At 40.6% G+C, this 20335-nt stretch overlaps 2 protein-coding genes across 3 annotated transcripts in view; one reads left to right on the top strand and one right to left on the bottom strand.

The window, feature by feature from the left end:
* RIC3 (RIC3 acetylcholine receptor chaperone) overlaps positions 1-15389 on the top strand; it is a 53214-nt gene extending 37825 nt beyond the window's left edge. The window contains exon 6 of the mRNA XM_055317910.1: positions 11175-15389. Within this exon, the coding sequence (XP_055173885.1) occupies positions 11175-11647 (473 nt within the window). The 3' untranslated portion in view covers positions 11648-15389. The remainder of the gene's footprint in view (positions 1-11174) is intronic.
* Positions 15390-15529: 140 nt separating this feature from the next.
* The window catches only part of TUB (TUB bipartite transcription factor), a 62843-nt gene continuing 58037 nt past the window's right edge, over positions 15530-20335 (bottom strand). For both annotated transcript variants that reach the window (XM_055317909.1, XM_055317907.1), the window contains exon 12: positions 15530-20107. In XM_055317909.1, coding sequence (XP_055173884.1) covers positions 19974-20107 — 134 coding nt within the window. In that variant the 3' untranslated portion in view covers positions 15530-19973. The remainder of the gene's footprint in view (positions 20108-20335) is intronic.

Genomic DNA, 20335 nt, shown 5'->3' on the forward strand with positions numbered 1-20335 from the left:
CTGAGCTGAAGGTAAACACTTAACCACCTGAGCCACCTGGGTGCCCTAAATTAACCAGTTTTAAGTGTGTGGTTGGATGAATTTTGACAGATATGTAGAGTGGTATATCTAGAACATTTACACTGTCTCAGAAAGTTCCCTTCCCCTTCACAGTGAATCCCTTTCTGATGCCCTGGCATCAACATAACCACTTTCTGTCCTGACAGTTTTACCTTTCCTATATAAATGGATCATGTTGCACATTTTTTTGGTCTCTGGCTTCTAATGATTTAGCATAATGATTTTGAGAGTCCTGCGTTGAATGTATCAGTATTTTTTTTTAATTGCTGAGTAGTATTCTGTTATATGGATATATTGTTTCTCCACTCACTATTTTAGGAACATTTGTGTTGTCTCCAGTTTTGAGCCATTACGAATCAAGCTGCTATGAACTTCTGCATACACATCTTTGTTTGGACATATATTTTTATTTCTTTTGGGTATATACCTAGGAGTGAGATTTATTTCTGGGCTTTTATGTTAAGTGTATGTTCAACATTTTTAGAAACTGTCAACCTGCTTTCCAGAGTGGCTTTGCTATTTTGCCTTCTGCCAGCAACTTATGAGTATTATAGTTATGCCACATCCTTGGTAACAATTGGTATTGTCCGTCTTTTTACTTTTAATCGTGCTAGTGTGTATAGTGGTATCTCTGTTACAATTTTAATTTGCATTTCCCCAGTGACTAGTGAGAATTTTTTTTTAAGATTTTACTTATTTATTCAGGAGAGAGACACAGGCAGAGGGAGAAGCAGGCTCCATGCAGGGAGCCTGATGTGGGACTCAATCCTGGGATCATACCCTGAGCCAAAGGCAGACGTTCAACCACTGAGCCATCCAGGTGTCTCAAGGGTCATTTTTTAATGTCCCTATTTACCATCTATATATCTTTAGTGAAGTGTCTGTTTACGTTGCTTGCCAGTTTTTTTTTTTTTTTTTGCTTGCCAGTTTTTTAATTGGGTTGATTATGGTGTTTTTTGTTGTTGTTTTGTTTTTGTTTTGTTTTGTTTTTAGTTACAGGAGTTCTTTATATGTTCTGAATAGAAGTTTATTATCAGCTATGTATTTTGCCAATATTTTCTCTTACACTGTGGCTTTCTCTTTTATTTTCCTAGTGGCATCTTTCAAAGAGCAGAAGTTTTATTTTGATGAAGTTTAATCATTTTTCTCTTTTATGATCTTTGCCTAACTCCTCCTATGTTTTCTTCTTCTAGAAGAGTTATATAGTTTTAGCTTATGTTTAGGCCTAGGAGCCATTTTGAACTAGTTTTTATGTATGGTGTGAGGCATTAGGACTATATTTAATTACTTTGGCATGTTAGTTGAAAATCAGTTGACCATGTATGTGTAGGTCTATTCTGGATTTTCTTAAAATTTTTTTATTCAAGTAAGATTAACATACAGTGTTGTTTCAGGTGTACAATATAATGATTCAATAATTCTATATATTATTCATCATGATAAGTATACTCTTAATTTGATTTCACTTATTTCATCCATCCCACCCACCTTTCTGGCAACCACCAGTTCTCTATATTTATAAGAGTCTGGTTTTTTTGTTTCTCCTTTTTTCTTCATTTGTTTCGTTTCTTAAATTTCACATAGGAGTGAAATCCTGTCTATATTTACTTACGCCAATGACACAATGTCTTTATCACTCTGTTTATTAAGTCTTAAAATCAGGTATTACAAATTCAACTTTATTTTTCCTTTTATTTCAAAATATTTTGGTTATTCTAGGCCCTTATTTTCACATAAATGTAGAATCAGTATGTCAGTTTCTATGAAAAAGCCTAGTGGCATTTTGATTGGCATCACATTGAACCTATAGATCAGTTTGGAAGAATTAAAATCATAGCAATATTGAATCTTCCAATCCATGAACATTTTATATATCACCACTTACTAGATCTTTAATTTCTCAGCAGTTTATAGTTTTTAGCATATAGGTCTTGTACATGTTTTGTAATGCTTAAGTACTTCATATTTTTTAAGACAATGTGTTTATTTTTAAATTTCTAATTGCTTACTGCTAATATATAGAAATACAATTTATTTTTGTATTCTGACCTCATTTCCGGTCATCTTTCTAAACACACTTAGTTCTAGTAGCTTTTTTTCTTTGGATTTCTTATGATTAAATTTCAGAGAATTTTCTATATAGTCAAATTGTGAATACACAGATATACTTCTAACTTTCCAATCTATCTATATGTCTTTTATTTTTCTTGCCTTATTGCACTAGTCAGAAATTCTAGCACAATACTGAAGTGTTGAGAGCAGACATCTTTGCTTTTCTGATAGGAGGAAGCACTCACATGTTCTCCATTAGTATGATGTGAGCTGTTGGTTTTTCATGGATGCTCTTTTTTAGGTTGAGGAAGCTTCCTTCTAGTGTTACTTTAAGAGTCTTCAGTCATGAATGGATATTGCATTTTGGAGAAGGCCTTTTGTTAACTGAGATCATATTTTTGTTTTCATCTGTTAACCCAGTGAATTACATTGATTTCCTTTTTGAATATTTAAACAATTTTACATTTCTGGGATAAACTTTACTTTGTCATGATGTTGTATATGGCTAGTTTGCTAAGGACTTTATTTTTGCATTTATGAAGGCTATTGGTTTGTGATTTTGCTTTTTTATAATATTTTTGGTTTTGATTTCATGGTGATGCATTGCAGTGTGTTTCTTATATTTTCTGGAAGACTCTGTATAGAATTGCTATTTTTTTTTCTTAAGTATGGAATTTTCCAGTGATACTGTCAGGGCCTAAAGTTTTCTTATTGGTAAGACTTATAGAACTGCTAATTGATTTTCTTAACAGATATAGTGCTTCAAGTTATTTCTTCTTGACTGAGCTTTGATTGTTTCTTTTCAAGGAACTTATGTATTTCATCTAAATCATCAAATTTATTAGTATAAAGTTGTTTATATTCCCTTATTCTTTTAACATGCATAGGTCTGTAGGGATGTTTTTGGTTCTGTTCCTGATACTGGTAATTTGTTATTTCTCTGAATATTTTCCTGATCAGACTAGCCAGAGGTTTATATCTTTTTAAAGAACTATATTTTGGCTTTATTTGTTGTTTTCCTATTTTTCCGTTTCCTATTTCCTTGATTTCTGTTCTTTACTATTTCCTTCCTTCTGCTTACTTTTGGTTTAATTTGCTATTTCTTGTTCTAGTTTCTCAAGGTACAAGCCTAGATCCTTGATTGATTTCCATCCCTCAACCACTTCGGCCACTATTTTATTAATGATATATTTTCTCTCTTTCTCTTTCGCTCGCTCTCTCTCTGTCTTCCCTCCTCCCCACTTTTGATTCTTCAGTTATACATTTGTTAGACCTTTGAAATTGCCCTACAGGTCATGTATAGTCTGATCTTTTATTCATGCCATGCTTAATTTTGGATAATTTTTCTTGCTGTGTCTTTAGGTTTAATCTTTTCTTCAGCAGTATATGATCTGCTCTTAGTCTCATTTAATGTATTTTTAACTCATGTATGGTCATTTCTAGAGTTCTATTTGGGTCTTTTTTATATCTTTCATTTTTAAATATTTCATTTCTCATATATTCATATATTTTTATACCTTCTTAAAAATAGGCATATTTGTAATAGCTTTTTTTTTTTAACAGCTTTTTAATAGACTTAGCTGCTGATCTTATCATCTGGGTCTATTTGTAGTGACTAATTTTTTTCTTTACTGTGGACCCTAATTTCATGCCCTTTTTGCATGCCTAGTAAATTTTGACTGGATGATGGATATTGCAAACTTTATTGGATTCTGGATTTTGTTTTAGTACTATAAGTAGTTGTCGGACTTCTTTTTAACACACAGTTAGGTTACCAGAAATTAGTTGGATTCCTTTAAGGCTTAATTTTAAGATTAGTGAGACTGGGTCCAGAGCAGCCTTTAATCTGGCTAAGTTAGCCCCACTAGTAATACGATACCCTTCTTAGGAGTCAGCCTGATGCTCCACGGTGTTTTTCTACTCTGGCTAGTAGAAACGGGAGCTATTCCCAGTTATATATGAGCTCCAAGAATATTTAGGCCTAATGCTTTCAGTAGTTCTTTTCCTGGCCTTCGGTAATTCTTTCATATATATGCATAGAGCAGAATTCAGCTAAAAAAAATATGAAGAATTCTATCTGAAGATCCCTGGAACTCTTTCTCTACAAAGCTCCTTTCTTTCTAGTATTTTCCCTGAAAATTCTAGCTGCCCTGGCCTCCTTTACATTTTAATTTTAGTGTGTTGTCTCAACTCAATGAGACCACTGGGCTCTTTTCTCTTTTCTCAGGGACCATGCTATACTACCTATTAATGTTTGAAAATTGGTGCTTCCTATATTTCATTTGGTTTTCTAGTTATTTAAAGAAAGAAGTCCCCATGTTTCCATCATTGCTTGAGCAGAAGTAAGAGCTTACACATTTAACAGTGAAATAATTCCAGATATACTAAGTAGCTAGGGATGGAGAACAGGAACCTTTAAAAAATAGAAAAATGGTTGTGAATATATACTGGCTCTTTAGCAGGAAAGGATTTCTTGAGCATAAAAGCAATGCAAGATCCATTCATAATAAAAACTCTCAGAAAAATAGGAATAGAGAGGAATTTTATCAACTTGGTAAAGAGAATCTACAAAAACCTATAGCTAACATTATTTTTAATAGTCAAAGATGAATGCTTTCCTCCTGAGATTGGGAACAGGCAAGAGTGACTACTCTTATTTAGCATAATACTAAAAATTATAGGTAATGCAGTAAGGCAAGTAAAGGAAATGGCATACAGATTAAAAAGGAAGAAACAAAACTGCTCATCTTTGAAGATTACATGATTGCCTATGTAGAAAACCCCAAGGAATCCATTTTTAAAAGTCCCAGAGTTGGAGTGCCTGGATGGCTCAGTTTGTTAAGAGCATCTGACTCTTGATCTCAGCTCCAGTCTTGATCTCAGGGTCATGAATTCAAGCTCTGTGTTGGGCTCCATGCTGGGTGTGAAGCCTACTTAAAAAACTCCCAGTGTTCAGCAAGGTTGTAGGTTACAAGGTAAATATACAAAAATCATTATTTCTACATGCTAGCAATGAATGCATTGATATCAATTGTAAATTTGATTCAAAATTTTTAATAAAAAAATGGAAGACTTAGGTATAAATTTAGTGAAACATGTATGAGACGTGTTTGCTGAAAGCTATATGGCCCTGATGAAAGAAATCAAAGGTCTAAAGGGGGAGATCTATCATGTTCATATATTAGAAGACTCAACATAGTACAAATATCCATTCCCACATTGACAAATGCATTAATGCAACCCCTTTCAAAATCTCAGCAACATTTTTTTGGGGTAGATACAGATGAGGTTATTCTAAAATATAGAGAGAGGGGCAGAGAAAATAGAAGCGCTAAATAAATTTGGAAAGTGGGAGAAATTAGCTTATCTGATTCCAAGACTTACTATATATAGCTACAGTAATCAAAACTGTGTGATACTTGTATAGGAATAGACCTATAAATCAAAGAAGAGAGCCGAGAACCCAGAACCACACAAACATGTACAACTGATTTTTGACAAAGGTACAAAAGCAGTTCAACAGAAGAAAGATAGATAGCCTTTCTAACAAATGGTGCTCTAGCAATCAGATATTTGTAGTGAAAAATAATCCTCAAACTAAGTTCTACATATTACACAAAAATTAACTAAAAATAGATCATAAACATAAATGTAAATGATAAAACTATAAACCTTTTTTGAAAAATACATAGAAAATCTTGGATCTGTAGTTAAGCAAAGTATTTTTAGACTTGACATCGTAAATCCAATTCACAAGAGGAAAAATTGATAAATTGGATGTCATCAAAATCTAAAACTTTTGCTCTGTAAAAGACCCTGTTAAAATAATGAAAAGACAAGCTCTACATAGTGGGAGAAAATATTTGCAAATCACATATCCAATAAAGGACTTATATCTAGGGATTCCTGGGTGACTCAGTGGTTTAGCGCCGCCTTCAGCCCAGGGCATGATCCTAGAGTCCCAGGATCAAGTCCTGCGTCAGACTCCCTGCATGGAGCCTGCTTCTCCCTCTGCCTATGTCTCTGCCTCTGTCTCTCTATGTCTCTCATGAATAAATAAAATCTTTAGATATAAGTCCTTTTTTTTTCTATAAGTCCTTTTTTTTTTAAGAGTATACAAGAACTCTCAAAAATCAACAGTAGAAAACAGGAAATGCGCAAAAGATATGAACAGACTGTCACCAAAGAGGACATACAGATGGCAAATAAGCACACAAAAAGATGCTAAACATCATTAGCCACTAGGGAAATACAGATTAAAATCACAGTGAAATACCACTACATCTCTATCAGAATGGCTAAAATAAAAAACAGTAACAACATCAAATGCTGGCAAGAATATGGAGAAACTAGATCCATTCATACATTGCTAGTGGGGATGTATACTTACTCTGTGAAATATTATGGCAGTTTCATAAACCTCCAACTCCATACAACCTTGCAGTTGCACTCCTGGGCATTTATTACAGAAATGAAGACTGAGGTTCACATAAAACTTGAACATGAATATTTATGGCAGTTTTATTTGTAGTAGCCCCAAACTGCAAACAACCCAAACATCCTTTAACAGGTGAACGGTTACTCAGCAATAAGAAGAAATTATGGATACACGCAACAACCTGGATGAATTTCCAGATAATTACACTGAGTGAAAAAGTCTAATTCCAAAAGGTTCCATACTGCACAATTATATAACATTCTTGAAATGGCAAAATAGAGATGGAGAACAGACTGGTAGTTGCCAAAGGTTTAAGGAGGAAATAGGGGTAGGCCAGAGTAGGTGTGGCAGTGAAAGAGCATACAGGATCCTGGTGGTGGTGATAGCTATGTTCTGTGTATTAACTATCAATATTAATGTCCTAGTTGTGGTTCTGTCATGTAGTTTAGAAAGATATTAACTGGGTAAAGGGCATGCAGGATTTTTTTTTTTACAACTATAGGTGAATCTACAATTACATTTTTTAAAAGCAATGAAGAAAATTTTAAGGGAAACGATAATGTAGCCTGAATATATAAAACCTTTACTTTCTATAGACTAGAAAATACCATACAATTTATTTTATTTTTTTAAATTTATTTATGATAGTCACAGAGAGAGAGAGAGAGAGAGAGAGAGAGAGAGAGAGAAGCAGAGATACAGGCAGAGGGAGAAGCAGGCTCCATGCACCGGGAGCCCGACGTGGGATTCGATCCCAGGTCTCCAGGATCGCGCCCTGGGCCAAAGGCAGGCGCCAAACCGCTGCGCCACCCAGGGATCCCAATACCATACAATTTAAAGCCAACACTAAACTAGAAAAATATGTGACAAATGACTAAAAAGTTGGTATCTTTAGTATATAAGGAGTTCTATACTTTATAAACTGATCTCCTCCTTTGTAAGCAGTACAGAAAAGAAAAAAAAAATGCACCCTACTGTAAAACATTAAAAAGTCTTTCAGTCTCTCTTAGTAATCAAAGAAATGGAAATTTGGAATTTTTCTCCTTCAAATTGCAAATCTTTTTGTATACCTTATTCCCAAATAAGGTAAAATCTTCATCACATTTATTTTCTGTCTGACTCTTAAGGTTGTTGAAATTATGTAGAATTTTATATAGCCTATTTTAAGTATTCAACAATGGCATTAAAGTTCTAATCACATTATCAATAATTAGTTTACATTGGTAATTCTTCATCATTCACCACTTTCTCACATATGGTATGTTTTTGCTCAAATTATTTTATTTTTTTGTATTTGTCAGTGTTCTTAAGTACCTCCACTTCCTACCCTCTCAAGTAACCCCTTATAGATTGGTGTACTTTGAGTACTTGGATATCTACACATACCGGTTTTCACTTTTATACAAATAATTATTTGATCATGCAATTTTTTTATAAGTCTGAAAACATTGCTATATTATCTTTCATTTGATGTTGAAAATGAGAAATCTTAGCACAGTCTGATTCTTTTTCTCAATAGGCAATCTGCTTTTAGTCAGCTAATTTGTTTTCTGGCTGGAAACTTATAATCTTTTATTTTATTATTTTTATTTTTTTAAGATTTTATTTATTCATGAGAGAGAGAGAGAGAGAGAGAGAGAGAGGCAGAGACAGAAGCAGGCTCCATGCAGGGAGCTCGATGTGGGACCCGATCCCGGGACTCCAAGGTCACGCCCTGAGTAGAAGGCGGGAGCCAAACCACTGAGCCACCCAGGGATCTCCAGGAAGCTTATCATCTTTTAATACTTAAACATTTGAATTTGGGCAAGTTCATTGGCCTATATCTGAGTGTGTATGAGTGTGTGGATTTTTCGTAGTATTTTTGCCTAGCATTTAGTGAGTCTTTTCCATGTGAAGACGAGTTTTTCTTCAGCTAAAGGATCTTTTTTAATTTTTTTATTTTTTTATTTTTTATTTTTTTTTGATTATTGCTTCCATTTAACCTACTATGCCCTCATTCTGGAATTCCGGTAACTCTGAGATTGGATATCCTGGAACAGTGTTTTTTATTTATTTATTTTTTTTAATTTTTATTTTTTTATGATAGTCACACACACACAGAGAGAGAGAGAGAGAGAGAGAGGGGCAGAGACACAGGCAAAGGGAGAAGCAGGCTCCATACACTGGGAGCCCGACGTGGGATTCGATCCCAGGTCTCCAGGATCGCGCCCTGGGCCAAAGGCAGGCGCTAAACCGCTGTGCCACCCAGGGATCCCTCCTGGAACAGTTTTCAGTGTAGTCTATTTTTTCTCACAATTTCCATTTCTTTGTCATTTTTACCTCTGTCTTAAAAGAATTTCTTTTTATTTTTTTAATTTTAATTTTTATTTATTTCTTATTTTTTAAAAAAAGAATTTCTGTAGTTGGATTTCTAATATACTAATTTGGCTTTTAGCCATCCATGCCCATTTTAATCTATTTTCTCCCTTTCTCAAGTTTAAAGATTTTCTATTTCTAATAACTCTCATTTTCTATTTGCTCCCCTTTTTATATTGAAGCCTGGTTGGGTTTTAATCAGTATTGGTAGTATTTTGATTGCTGGGAATATCAATTACAAGTTGATTGATATTAATTCCTGTTTCCAACATTGACTTTTTTTTTAGGGGCTGTTTACATAGTTTACTTAGTTTGGTTCCCTTGCTGACTTCTTCATAGGATCAATGAGTTTTGTAGCTTGCTCATATTTTTAATGAAGTTCTTGAATAACCAGTGATGTTGGCTGAAAATGGGATACCTCAGCAGCCCATTTGTGAGTCACTGGTTTTCTTCAGCAGGTCTTCCCCTCTTAAGCCAAAGCAGATAGCCATGGGACTTCAAAGGTAAGCTTTGTCCTTGGTGTGGGGAGAAGGCAGGAACATGTCAGAAAATGGACTTCTCTTACGTATTCAGTCCATTTTGCAGCAAGTCCAGCAAGTAAGCTTCTCCAGCCCCTGCCCTTGACCAAGGAGGCTGTGAGGGCCTTGGGTGGCTAAGCTCTGTTTTACCTAGCATTCTGTCCACAGTGAGTTAATAAGCAAGTGAACTGAGACTGACTCAGCGAGATTCTTCACATGCTACTGGCAGTGATGATGAGGGTGTGATAAGATGGACAGTTTTTTACATCACTGGTAGGACTAAAAGTATACATTTTTCTGGAAAGTAATTTGGTGGAGTGTGAAAACAGGCTTTGAAAAGGTCTAGTCCCATTGGTTCTTACATTTCTAGTGGTATATCTTAAAGAAATAGGGAAATGAACATAGATGTATATTCAGATCTTAACTTCCATGTTATTTAGAATAAGGGGAAATTGGAGACAATCTACATGTTTTATATAAGAAGCATGGCCAGTCATGTCAGTTATGTAGCCGTATGATGGGATATTTTGCAGCCAATTTTAAAATGCCTAATGGTATGGAGAAATGCTCATGATAGAAGTTGAATGAAAAAATCAGGGTATAACATTTTACACATAGTATGTTTATATATGATAAAAAGGCCAGAAGTAACATGACAAATTGTTATCAGTGATGGGATTCTGGGTGATTTGTGTTTTCTTTTTAAAACTTTGTTTTTAAAATTTTTTTTACAATGAGTCTGTATGCCTTATAATCAGAAAAAAAAAACCACCAGTAAATGTTGTTAAAATATGTCTCTCCACACACACTACACTGCATCAAAAAAGACTTCTGCTTTTCAGAATTTGCAGGCAAAGAGTAGTTTGCATTAGGGTTGAACTTGCCAATTATCATAATGCGCAAATGGATTTTAAATTCTCCTTTCTTTTACATTGTGTAGGATGCATAGCTGCTGTTGCCAGCACTGGCATATGAGCTCCAGCGAGGCCCATCTGCCGCTTGGGCGCAGCTTGGCTGACACAGATTTATTTCATTTCATTCTTTAATTTGGCAACATTTCGTCTTTCCTCATTATCATAGCTGGGATTCAGCACCAGTATTACTCATTTTGTTTACCGGTTTGTTGTCGTCTTTTGTCCCATTTTGTGAAGACTAAGAAGCCAACAATGGGAATTCTGTCTTATGGAAGCGTGGGGCTTGTCCTTCGGGACCTTGGGCAGGTCTTGCTGAAGTGTGCTTGCTCTTTCTGACACTTGCGAGCCATTTCAGTTGTTTCGATTAGTAGAAGCCTTCATGGTATTTCTTTTCAAAGAGCTTAGTCGTCGTCTTCTCCCTGCCCCAGGAAGATTTGGAAATGGATCCAAATAGAAATTATAAACATTAGCCTTGAGCTATGCTCTCTCCATCTGGTGTTCAGAACTTTTTTTTTTTTTTAACTGAAGACTCATGTTGCTTTTAATCTTCATCACTACTGCAGAAGCCAGAGGGGTGAGATGTCTCTTCTGCCCTAACCAACCTGCACTTAAGAAGGAATTTTCTTCTGAGCTGTTGTATTTCAGAAAACACTGGGATAGTGTTCCAGAGCACTAAGGATTTACTCAAGTAAAACTGTAGAACTGCTAGTCATCTTAGAGGTTTCTTGGCTAGATTTGTTGGGATAGGATAGCTGCTGCCTGAGAAGCCTCTTACAGCCTGATACTTTTTGTTGAAGAGATGTTCTTTGTAAAAATTTGTGCTACTTTTTTCTCTAGGTTACCCTGAAGAGACTTATCCAATTTATGACCTTTCAGATTGCATCAAGCGTAGGCAAGAAACAATCCTGGTGGATTACCCTGACCCCAGGGAGCCCTCTGCTGAAGAAATAGCAGAAAGAATGGGAGTCCTAGAAGGTGAAGAATCAGACCATTTGGGTTGGGAAATACCCACTGACCCCAGAGCCCAGGAAGAGAATTCTCTTACCTCATGTGACCCAAAGCCAGAAACCTGTTCCTGCTGTTCTAATGAAGAAGAGGATCCCGCAGTCTTGGCAGAGAATGCTGGATTCAGTGCAGACACTTACACTGAGCAAGAGGAAATCACCAAGGAAGTATGGGCCCAAGACTTCAGAGATGAAGGCCTAGGCATCAGCCCTGATAAAGCACATACAGGTGCCACCTTGAGGAAGCGGAACCCCCAGGGTTTTGAGTTGAAAACTACTGGTTTGGGGAAGTATCCATTACTCTAGTCCCAAGGTGACCTCTCTCTCCTCTGATTTCATCCTTGGCCCTGTGCCCTGAACTTCATTCTGTGTTTAAGTATCTTAGCTAATCAGGCCACTACCATGGATATCATATATCCTTCCTGGTGCTCACACACCTGTCACCTTGTAAAACACCATAGCAATTAGTATGAATACAGTACAGCTTCACTGTCTCTTCATGCTTTCCCTCCACCAGAGTTGATCCACTGAGTAAATATGTTTGAGCTATTGTACACTCAGGGGCAGAGGTCTGACTCTTCATGCCAGGAGTAGCAGATGGTTTACCTGTGAACAAACATCAGTTTATACATCATGAGGACTTAACGTTGCAAAAGTGAAGGTTTCAGAGTCCGAGATGCCTTACTCTGCAGGCCTTGAGCAGGTTAGTGGTCCCCTGATTCAAGAGAACATTTTGTTAGTGGGTATGATGGGGCCAGAGGCAGGGTAAGCCTCCGCTCCGCTGTGTGAACTGAAGCCCCTTCTCAGTGAGGGCCTTTTTAGGAGCACTGTTGCTGCCCCGATCACCAGGGAATGTGTCCAGAGACCTGTTGGGGGACTGTTACTCTGGTATTGCTGGATCTCTAGCTTCCTTTATCCCTGTTCCGTTTCACAGAACTGTCAGCCCAGAAGCACCTTTGTACCTCTGGCCTTCAGTGGCCAGAGGGAGCTTTAAATAGACACAGTCCTTGCCCTGCAGAGCCAATGCTGGAGGCTGTTAAGGCTACATGAAAGCCTGTGTAAGGGTGGTGCTCCTCCGTGAGACCCTCAGGCCAGAGGGTCAGAGCTAGGGAGAGAATCCGTGTACTTAATCACAAGCCTTGCCTAGAAGCAATTTCTAAATGTTGTGCCCTCTGGGAAATTTATTCTTACCACATGAATTGAAACAAATGAGGAGGACTGAGCTTATAGACAAAGCACCAGCCCGCAAGGAAAGTTGCAGTGTATGTCTGTTGCAGAGAACCAATATAGCAGTTCCCAGGGGAAGAGACTATTCTATATTCAGGTAACTGGGTCTTTTGAGAAAGCTGGAGGGAAGCAGGAGGTAGGTTAAGACTGGGAGGATTTTGACCAAACTAAAGGCCTCATCTCTAAGGTGCCACCTGTCATGTGTCTTCTTGAGATAAGATGGCACCCATATATCCTGTCGAGTAAGGATGAGTGAATTCAGTTTACATGTAAGACCTGAGAATTTAAAGAGGACACATTTCCAAGATCATCCCTAGTCATGAAATGTGGAAAACTTGAAAACTAAGAAATGATGTAAAGGTAGATAAGGCTTTTGGAATTCCATTGTTCCTGGTCGACTGAGATGCCAGGAAAAGTTTAAATCCCACATATAAGCATAGAGACTGCTGTCAGAAGGTACGGGATCATAGTAAGATAACACATCAGTGACTAGTAGGCATTTCTTATTAAAATTAACATTTGTTACAGAGAAAAGTCATTGAAGATTGAGTCTGTAGAAGTATTTGCATCCGTGTGTAGAACCTTTGATTCATTTTAAAGAGTACAGCTTAAAATGTACTGGAAATGATCTAGATGTAATGTAATGCCCAAGGTAAAAAAATAATGTAGGTGCTCTTTACTGTTTCGATAAATTGTTTTCCCTGTTATTTCCCCTTCATTCACTGTAAGTGGTTGATTTGTAAGGAGTCCTGGGTCCCTGGTTCCTTTTTTTGCCTTAGTATGTATGGTTCCTTATTAGAGATGTGTGTTTGTTTCTAACTTATGCATTCAGTTATTCATTTAGCAGGCACTGTCCAGAGCTAGGTGGTAGGAACAGAGGCTCAATTCCTACGTTTAAGAAACAGAAGTTTAGTGTGGGAGCTTTGTCCAATTTGTTTAAATGAAGATTAACTATAAAAGGGCTTGAGATTGTGAATTTTGCAGGCAGAGAAATGTTGGTCAGGATTCCATCCCTGCCTTTTCTATCTGTAGACTCTTGTCGGCTCCTTACCTGTGCTGAGCCTTGGCTTTCTCCCATCTGATGCAGGAGAGTAGAAGTCCAGCTCTCACACGGTGGGTAGGAGGAATGAATGTGAATCATCAGTGCCAGTAAAACAGCATTTGCCCTCCTACCTCCTACGTGGTAACTACTCACTGTTAGCTAATTTACTCTTATTGTACAAAGTTTTACATTGTAATTGAGATGTGGACCCAGATCTACAAGAATACAAAGATCATTTTTGCCAAAGTACTTCCAAGAAGCTTTCCTGGGGAGCTGGATCTTCAGGCATGCTAAGAACTTCTCCAGGTGGCTGAGGAACAGAATGGTCATTCTTGGCAGAAAAGGTGGTATTGGATGTAACAGTGACAAGTGTGAAAAGTATATGGATGTTCAGGTATTTTTATGAGGCTGGTATATAAGGTGTTGTATAACCAAGTCTTTATTTTGAATGTTGATCTTTGGGAGAAACTGGCTCATGGAACTAGGTCCTGCCAGAAGTACTAAGAGCTCTGGATGGCTCTTACTGCCCAAGCTCTTGGTTGGCTTATACAGCAGGGATATATTAGCATATTTCTATTTCAGAAATTTTGATGTATTCATCAGTCATTTAGATTAGTACTTTTTGGATTTTCCAAAATTATTTTGTCCTTCAGAGAGAACAATTATATGTATATACAACCTGGGATGACCAAAATCATAGGACTGGCTTTTGTTGTCATGTGTGCTCTTTTCTTAATGTCTTTCTTCTCAAAAATGGTCTGAACTGTGAGCCTGATCAGGTACTAGGTCCTCAGTGATCTTTGAGCACCGTGCACAGTGCTCTGTCCTAGTTCTTGGGATAAATAGCCTTGGAACTAAGGGCCTCACCTTATTTTCCTGTCCATGGTCCTTTCCTGGAACCATTCTTGGTCAGGTGGGTGAACCAGTCAGGAGAGCCTCTTTCCTGGTCATAATAGGAGCATAAGGAAAGTGCCTTGTGAACTCCAGGACTAGCGGTGCACATGCTCTAAAAAACTAGACCCAGGGGCAGCCCGGTGGCTCAGCAGTTTAGCACCACCACCTTTAGCTCAGGGCCTGATCCTGGAGACTCGGGATCGAGTTCCGAGTTGGGCTCCCTGTATGGAGCCTGCTTCTCCCTCTGTCTCTCATGAATAAATCTTAGAAAAACAAAAAAACAAAAAAACCCCCAAAAAACCACAAACTAGGCCCAGGAAGGAAGGCATGTTGAAGAATGGAGGTATTTTTGACTGTTAGAAGAAGTGGTCTATGAAAACCACACTCTCTCTACTTTCTATGGTTTAGGTGATGAATAACCCATGGTCCAAACTAAGACACCTTGAGAAAAGGTTAGAACTTTAATTATAATTATGCCAGGACAATAGGTATAAACCAGGACTGCCTTGGATATATGGTCACCCTGGCCATGACTATTTAAAAGATTTGTCTTTAGCCTGACCACTAACCCAACAAAAACCTCTGGTAAGAACTTGCATATGGTTTCCCACAGAGGCAGAGCCAAGGACTTGGGCCATGGTAATGATAGGATCTTGGCCACATAAAAACTCCAAATTGAGGGTAAAAAAAAAAACCCAACTCTGCTTACTTTTGTTCCTAAGAACCAGTCCCCACCCCCCGGGCATACTTCGGTTAGAGAAGCCCTCTGCAGGAATGAGCGGTTTAGTTCCTAAGTATCTTCTATCCTTAACTATTCTTCAGCCCTTCTCAGCCTGGTATGTGGCCAGAGGAGGACAGCTTCAGCCCACCACGTGATAGTGCTTCTAAAGCTGTCAGCCCTTCCAATCACCACCCCCCCCCCCCTTGCAGGCTCTTAGGACAGACGGAATGAATGGTATAGGAAAAAACTTATAGGTAAGAAATGTTTTCTCTTTTGTAGGAGAAAAAAAAAGTGCACAGCAGTGTTGAAACAGTTCAAGTTTAATTTGTTGCTATATGGTCTGTACTTAGACAAACACTAAATTCTACAACATACGTAATGTCAACATGGGAAAATACCAATTTTGTCATTGCACATACCAGTAAATAAATACATTTGCTCAAGAATACCAAAGAGTTTATTCAAAAAGTCACTTAATAAAAGCACAGTTTTGCAAGTTTGTCTAAAACTCCAGATAATTTTGAACAAAAATAAAATGTCTGACCACTCCAGAATAGGAAAAGACAATCTTGTGCAAATGGACATACACATTCTAGGTGTTAGGAAAACTGGCTAAATGGATGCTCCCAGCAAGAGAAGTGCCGCCCACCCTGACCAAGTCCCCTTTGAAACTCTGCAGGATTAAAGAGGCCAGAGTCAGGCTTCCCTTTCTAAGCAACTCGAAATTACACTCCAGGAATCTCTGGATCTTGGCCTAATCTGCCTGGACCTTGATGGGGAAAGGGAAAGGAGCAGGAGGACAGAAGAAAGAGATGTGATGTGTTTCTTAGGAAAGAAAAAAAGGCACAGTGATGAGCCAAAGATAGTGATGAAAGCAAGGATCAATTTTCATTCACCCTGATTCTTACTGAAAGCTTTGACAGCCCCACCTCCTCAAGTTTGTAGATGAAAAAAACCTAGAAAAATCATGTGGTTTGCTCAGAATCACATAGCTACTAAGTGCAATAGTGCTCTCTATAAGACAACTTGCCTCTCAACTTGGTCAGAAAGTTAAATCTATCCCAACACTTCTGCTATGCCTCTCCCCCCATATCCTGAGATGACAAAATTGCAAACTGGAGGTACAGAAAGACAGGTAACCAGTACACTCAAACAAGAGCCCATCCCTCAGCCTGTTCCTGGGGGTGGCTACGTTTCAGTACTGGGCACCACAACACAGCACTCAGTCAGCTATCTGGAAAAGTGTGCTCTGAGGGCCACCTGGCATCCTGAGGTCTCAGCTGGGGCAAAGAATCCTAGGGAGGGGGAAGGCCAGTGTTACTGCGGTAAGGGAAAACTAGGGACTCCAGCTAGGAGACAGAATTTGTGCTTGCGTAACAGAGCCATGGCCCTGGCCAGCCCAGCATCTCCGCTCACTGCAGACCCCGCTGTGAGGAAAGCGTGCACTTACTAGGTTTGAAATCCTCACCATTGCTTATTAGATTTAGAACGGCCTCTAAATGCAGACTTACTTAGAGGTAAATGCTCCATTTCCAGACAAGCTTCTGCTTCTGTAGTGCTGTTGCCCTTTTTGTTACTGAAGGATACAGGCTCCAAAGGTTCTCTTCAGCTAGTGATTTTCACATTCTCTGGCTTCTCACACCTGTCTCCAGCAGGATTCTGGACCTTTACCTGCTCCTTTTGAACTAGTGTCGTGATTTTTAAGGCACATTCACTAGAGTATGTTCAAATCCATCCAAAAGCATGCATGTGTAACACACCAATTTCTTCAAGTAATGCAAAATGAAACTGAAAAACTAAAATTTCTTGGATGGTATCCTCCTAATCAGAACCCTTGGGAGAAAGAACTGGTACTTTCCCAGGTTTACTTTCTGATCAAAGAGCATGAAATGAACAAAATCCACAGGTGATCATAACATCCTTATTCCTTTCCTACTCATCCTTAGAAATATGATCGTAATAAGAAACCTCAGTTGGTGATTTGCAGATTGCCCTTTTCCCCAAGTACACACAGACACATAGACACACAGACAGACACAGAGCACCTTGGAGCCAGAAGGAAAGAAAAGCTAGAATTGGAGAAGAGTGGGGAAGTGAACATCACTGCTCTACAGAAGAGCCGTTTGGGCAAAGAGGGTGTGGAGTTTTGGAGTGTGGCCCCAGGGGCAGTGACAGAGGAGCTGCCCAGGCCCCAGCTGCCCGCCACCGTTAGGGCTTACTCATCCCATCATCCAGTCCCCTGCCCACTCAAGGAGCATCTGGGTAGAAGGTATGAAGGGTAAGAGCTCTTCCCAGGGAGAGGCTGAGCCCAGGTGGTCTCCAGGGGCCCTGGCAGCTTTTTGAGTCTTTGGGCCCATGGCTAGGAGGCCAGTGGTCAGGCAAAACCAGCATCACCAGGAAGGGGGTCTGAAGAACAGACCTTGTGAAGATGGGTGTCGAGCAGGTGACTCAACTGCTCTTGCCTGTCACTCAGTGCCCAACAGAGTTTTGCTGCTGAGCTGCCTTCCCCATAGCCAGGCCGGGAAGCTCAACCCATGTTCCTGACCCCACCAAGCTATCCAACCGCCCTGCTCTCCTGCGTACTTAACAGAGGGCAGGGTCCAAAAGTTTGCCATTGTGCTTCTACCTTTTCCATGCTGCCCCAGGATTACCTCCCTGTCACTATGCTCTAAAATCAGCCTGTCCCACTTTAAAATTATAGACCCAGACTTTAGACATCTAGTTTCCATCATCCTAAACTTCAGGTCTCTTCCCAGTCAGAAGAGAGAGCAAGCCAGCCTAGGGCTGTGAGAAGGAGGATGGCACACTCGCCGGGAAGTGGACTGGCCCCAGCATAAGAAAGTCTAGAGCCCTCAGATGACCCCAAGAGTGGTCCAGAGACTAGACCAGTGGAGGGGCCTCTCCCAGATCCATGCTTAGAAGCACAGATCCTAAAGATCCTTGCTTTAAGCACTCAACACAGCAAATCTTCAAATATAAGGAAATGAGAACACACGACTTCTACTTAGATCAAAACAACTCCACCTCAATACAGAGCCCCAACAGAATGTTAAAGGTAGACTTGAAAAAGTCTCCACACAGCCTTTCCAAGTATATCTCCTCTGAAAGGAGGAACAACTGCTTGCCTCCCACTGATCTCTGACCTCTGTCTGGGCAAGGAGCCTCCGCCAGGGTAAGTGACAGACCAGCCAGGGCTTAGCGTTCCTACATCTTTGGGGTTAGAGGGTGCCACCCAAAGAAGAGGATGGACGGGAGAGGTCAGGCCCAGCCCTGGAACACTTACGCCTCACCCATCACACCCAAATAGAGAAAGGGACCACAGCCTTGGGAAGGCCGGCCCTTGAGGAGAAGCCACACCCAGAGCAGTTCTGAGCAAACTGATGCTCAAGAAGCTTTCAGTAGGGAACTACCTCATTTCCCACCGAAATGGTTTCAATTTCCTACATCAGCTCCAACATTTCTAAGTCTCTGTCATCAGGCAAAAGGGGGAGGGCATGCAGACCAGGTCCCAGGAAAGCCAGAGAACCAGAGAGTAGTTTCCCAGGGGGAGGGGAGGAACAAAGAAATTGAGGGAGCGGAAGTTCTGAACTCTGCCCCTGACCAGTGATGTGACGCGACACGGTGCAAGTCCCAGTTTTCTCAATGTGCTTCACCTAACAGGACACACTGGACTGTGAGGCTCCTGCCACCTCTCCTTTCTAAAATATTCCCTGCTCTTCTTTACCCTGCCCCATTGCCACCTTGGAAGAACCACATATACAAATCCTCAGCAGCCACAACCTAGACTGACCACCCTGGGTGCTGAAGCACCAGGAGCTAGAACTTCTTCCTGGAGCATGCTACGTCCTAGGGATGGTGCTCTACCAGCTAGAGGCCCAGGCACGCCTACCTGGTGCACTCTGAGGCTGGTGACTCGGGCACTGTGTGGGAGTCGCTCAGCAGAAAGCTCCTCAGGCAGCTGACAGGACTCCTGACATAGCCCTGGTCCAGGGGACCTGTTCCAGGAGCCTGTTCTGCATGCTGAGCCTGTGTCCTGCGGGGCCTGTCCTCTAAAACCTCTGGCTTCAACTCCCTCTGTGCAGAGAAAACCTAGAGAATCAAATGGGTGGGAACCCTCAGCTGCTGACCAATTCCCATAGCCAGAGCCAGGCCCCCACGGTCCTGACAAGGTCTTGCCACTCATCTACCTTTCCCAAACCCCCGTAACTTCTCCTAGCCTGGCTGAGGCCTTCCGAAATCAGAAGACTTTCTGTAGTTAGCAAAGGACCTGCTAGCTAATCCTAGCCCTTCTACGTAAAATTGATGTACCCAACACACACATGCACACCGTGCCCTGCACTGTGGGGGCCCTACCGTCCCGGACCCCTAGGCTGAGCAGATGGCTGGGCCACAGCAGCCCCGCGTTGTGCTTCCTCTCCCTCTATACTTCCCACCTTCCCAGTGTAAAGCCTGCCCAGCTTGGCAAACATGATCGCAGCAAGATACTAACTCAAGAGTGGGGATGTGTGTGCGGACCTTGGGGCATGGGAAGAATGCACTCTGGTCCCTTCACACACACACCTCCCCCAGCTCGTCCTCTGTCCCAGCAGTGGAGGCAGAGGAGCCAGATCTCCCTTGGCCAGGGAGCCACTGAGAGCCGAAGGTTCATCTGGCAGGAGGCCTATGTACAGAGAGGGTAGGCAGGGCTGTCTCTGCAGGCAGGCAGCTCCACTCCAGGCTGGGCAACCCCAAAGGGCCCAAGGAGCCCTCTACTCGCAGGCCAGCTTGCTGTCAAAGCTGGACAGGGCGATGGCAAAGGCCTGCAGCGCACACAGTGGGTAGTTGTAATCCATGGTGAACACGTCCTCTGCTACACGGCCAAACTGCATCACGATGTAGTCCGCTGCAGCCAGGCACGGGCATGCACACACACACAGGACAGAGCAGGGATGGTGCAGGGGAGGAGGGACACACACACTCAAATCACAAGTGGGAAGCGAAGGTGAGGAGCAGAGATGCCCAAAGGAGGTCAAACAAGTGGGAGAAGTGGTGGGAAAGAGGGAGAACACAAAGGAGAACAAGAGGCACAGGAATACCAGGAGACAGAGAAGAGAGAAAGTCCGTTCAGAGG

Source organism: Nyctereutes procyonoides, unplaced genomic scaffold (genome assembly GCF_905146905.1).
Source record: "Nyctereutes procyonoides isolate TBG_1078 unplaced genomic scaffold, NYPRO_anot_genome, whole genome shotgun sequence".
NCBI lineage: Eukaryota > Metazoa > Chordata > Mammalia > Carnivora > Canidae > Nyctereutes > Nyctereutes procyonoides.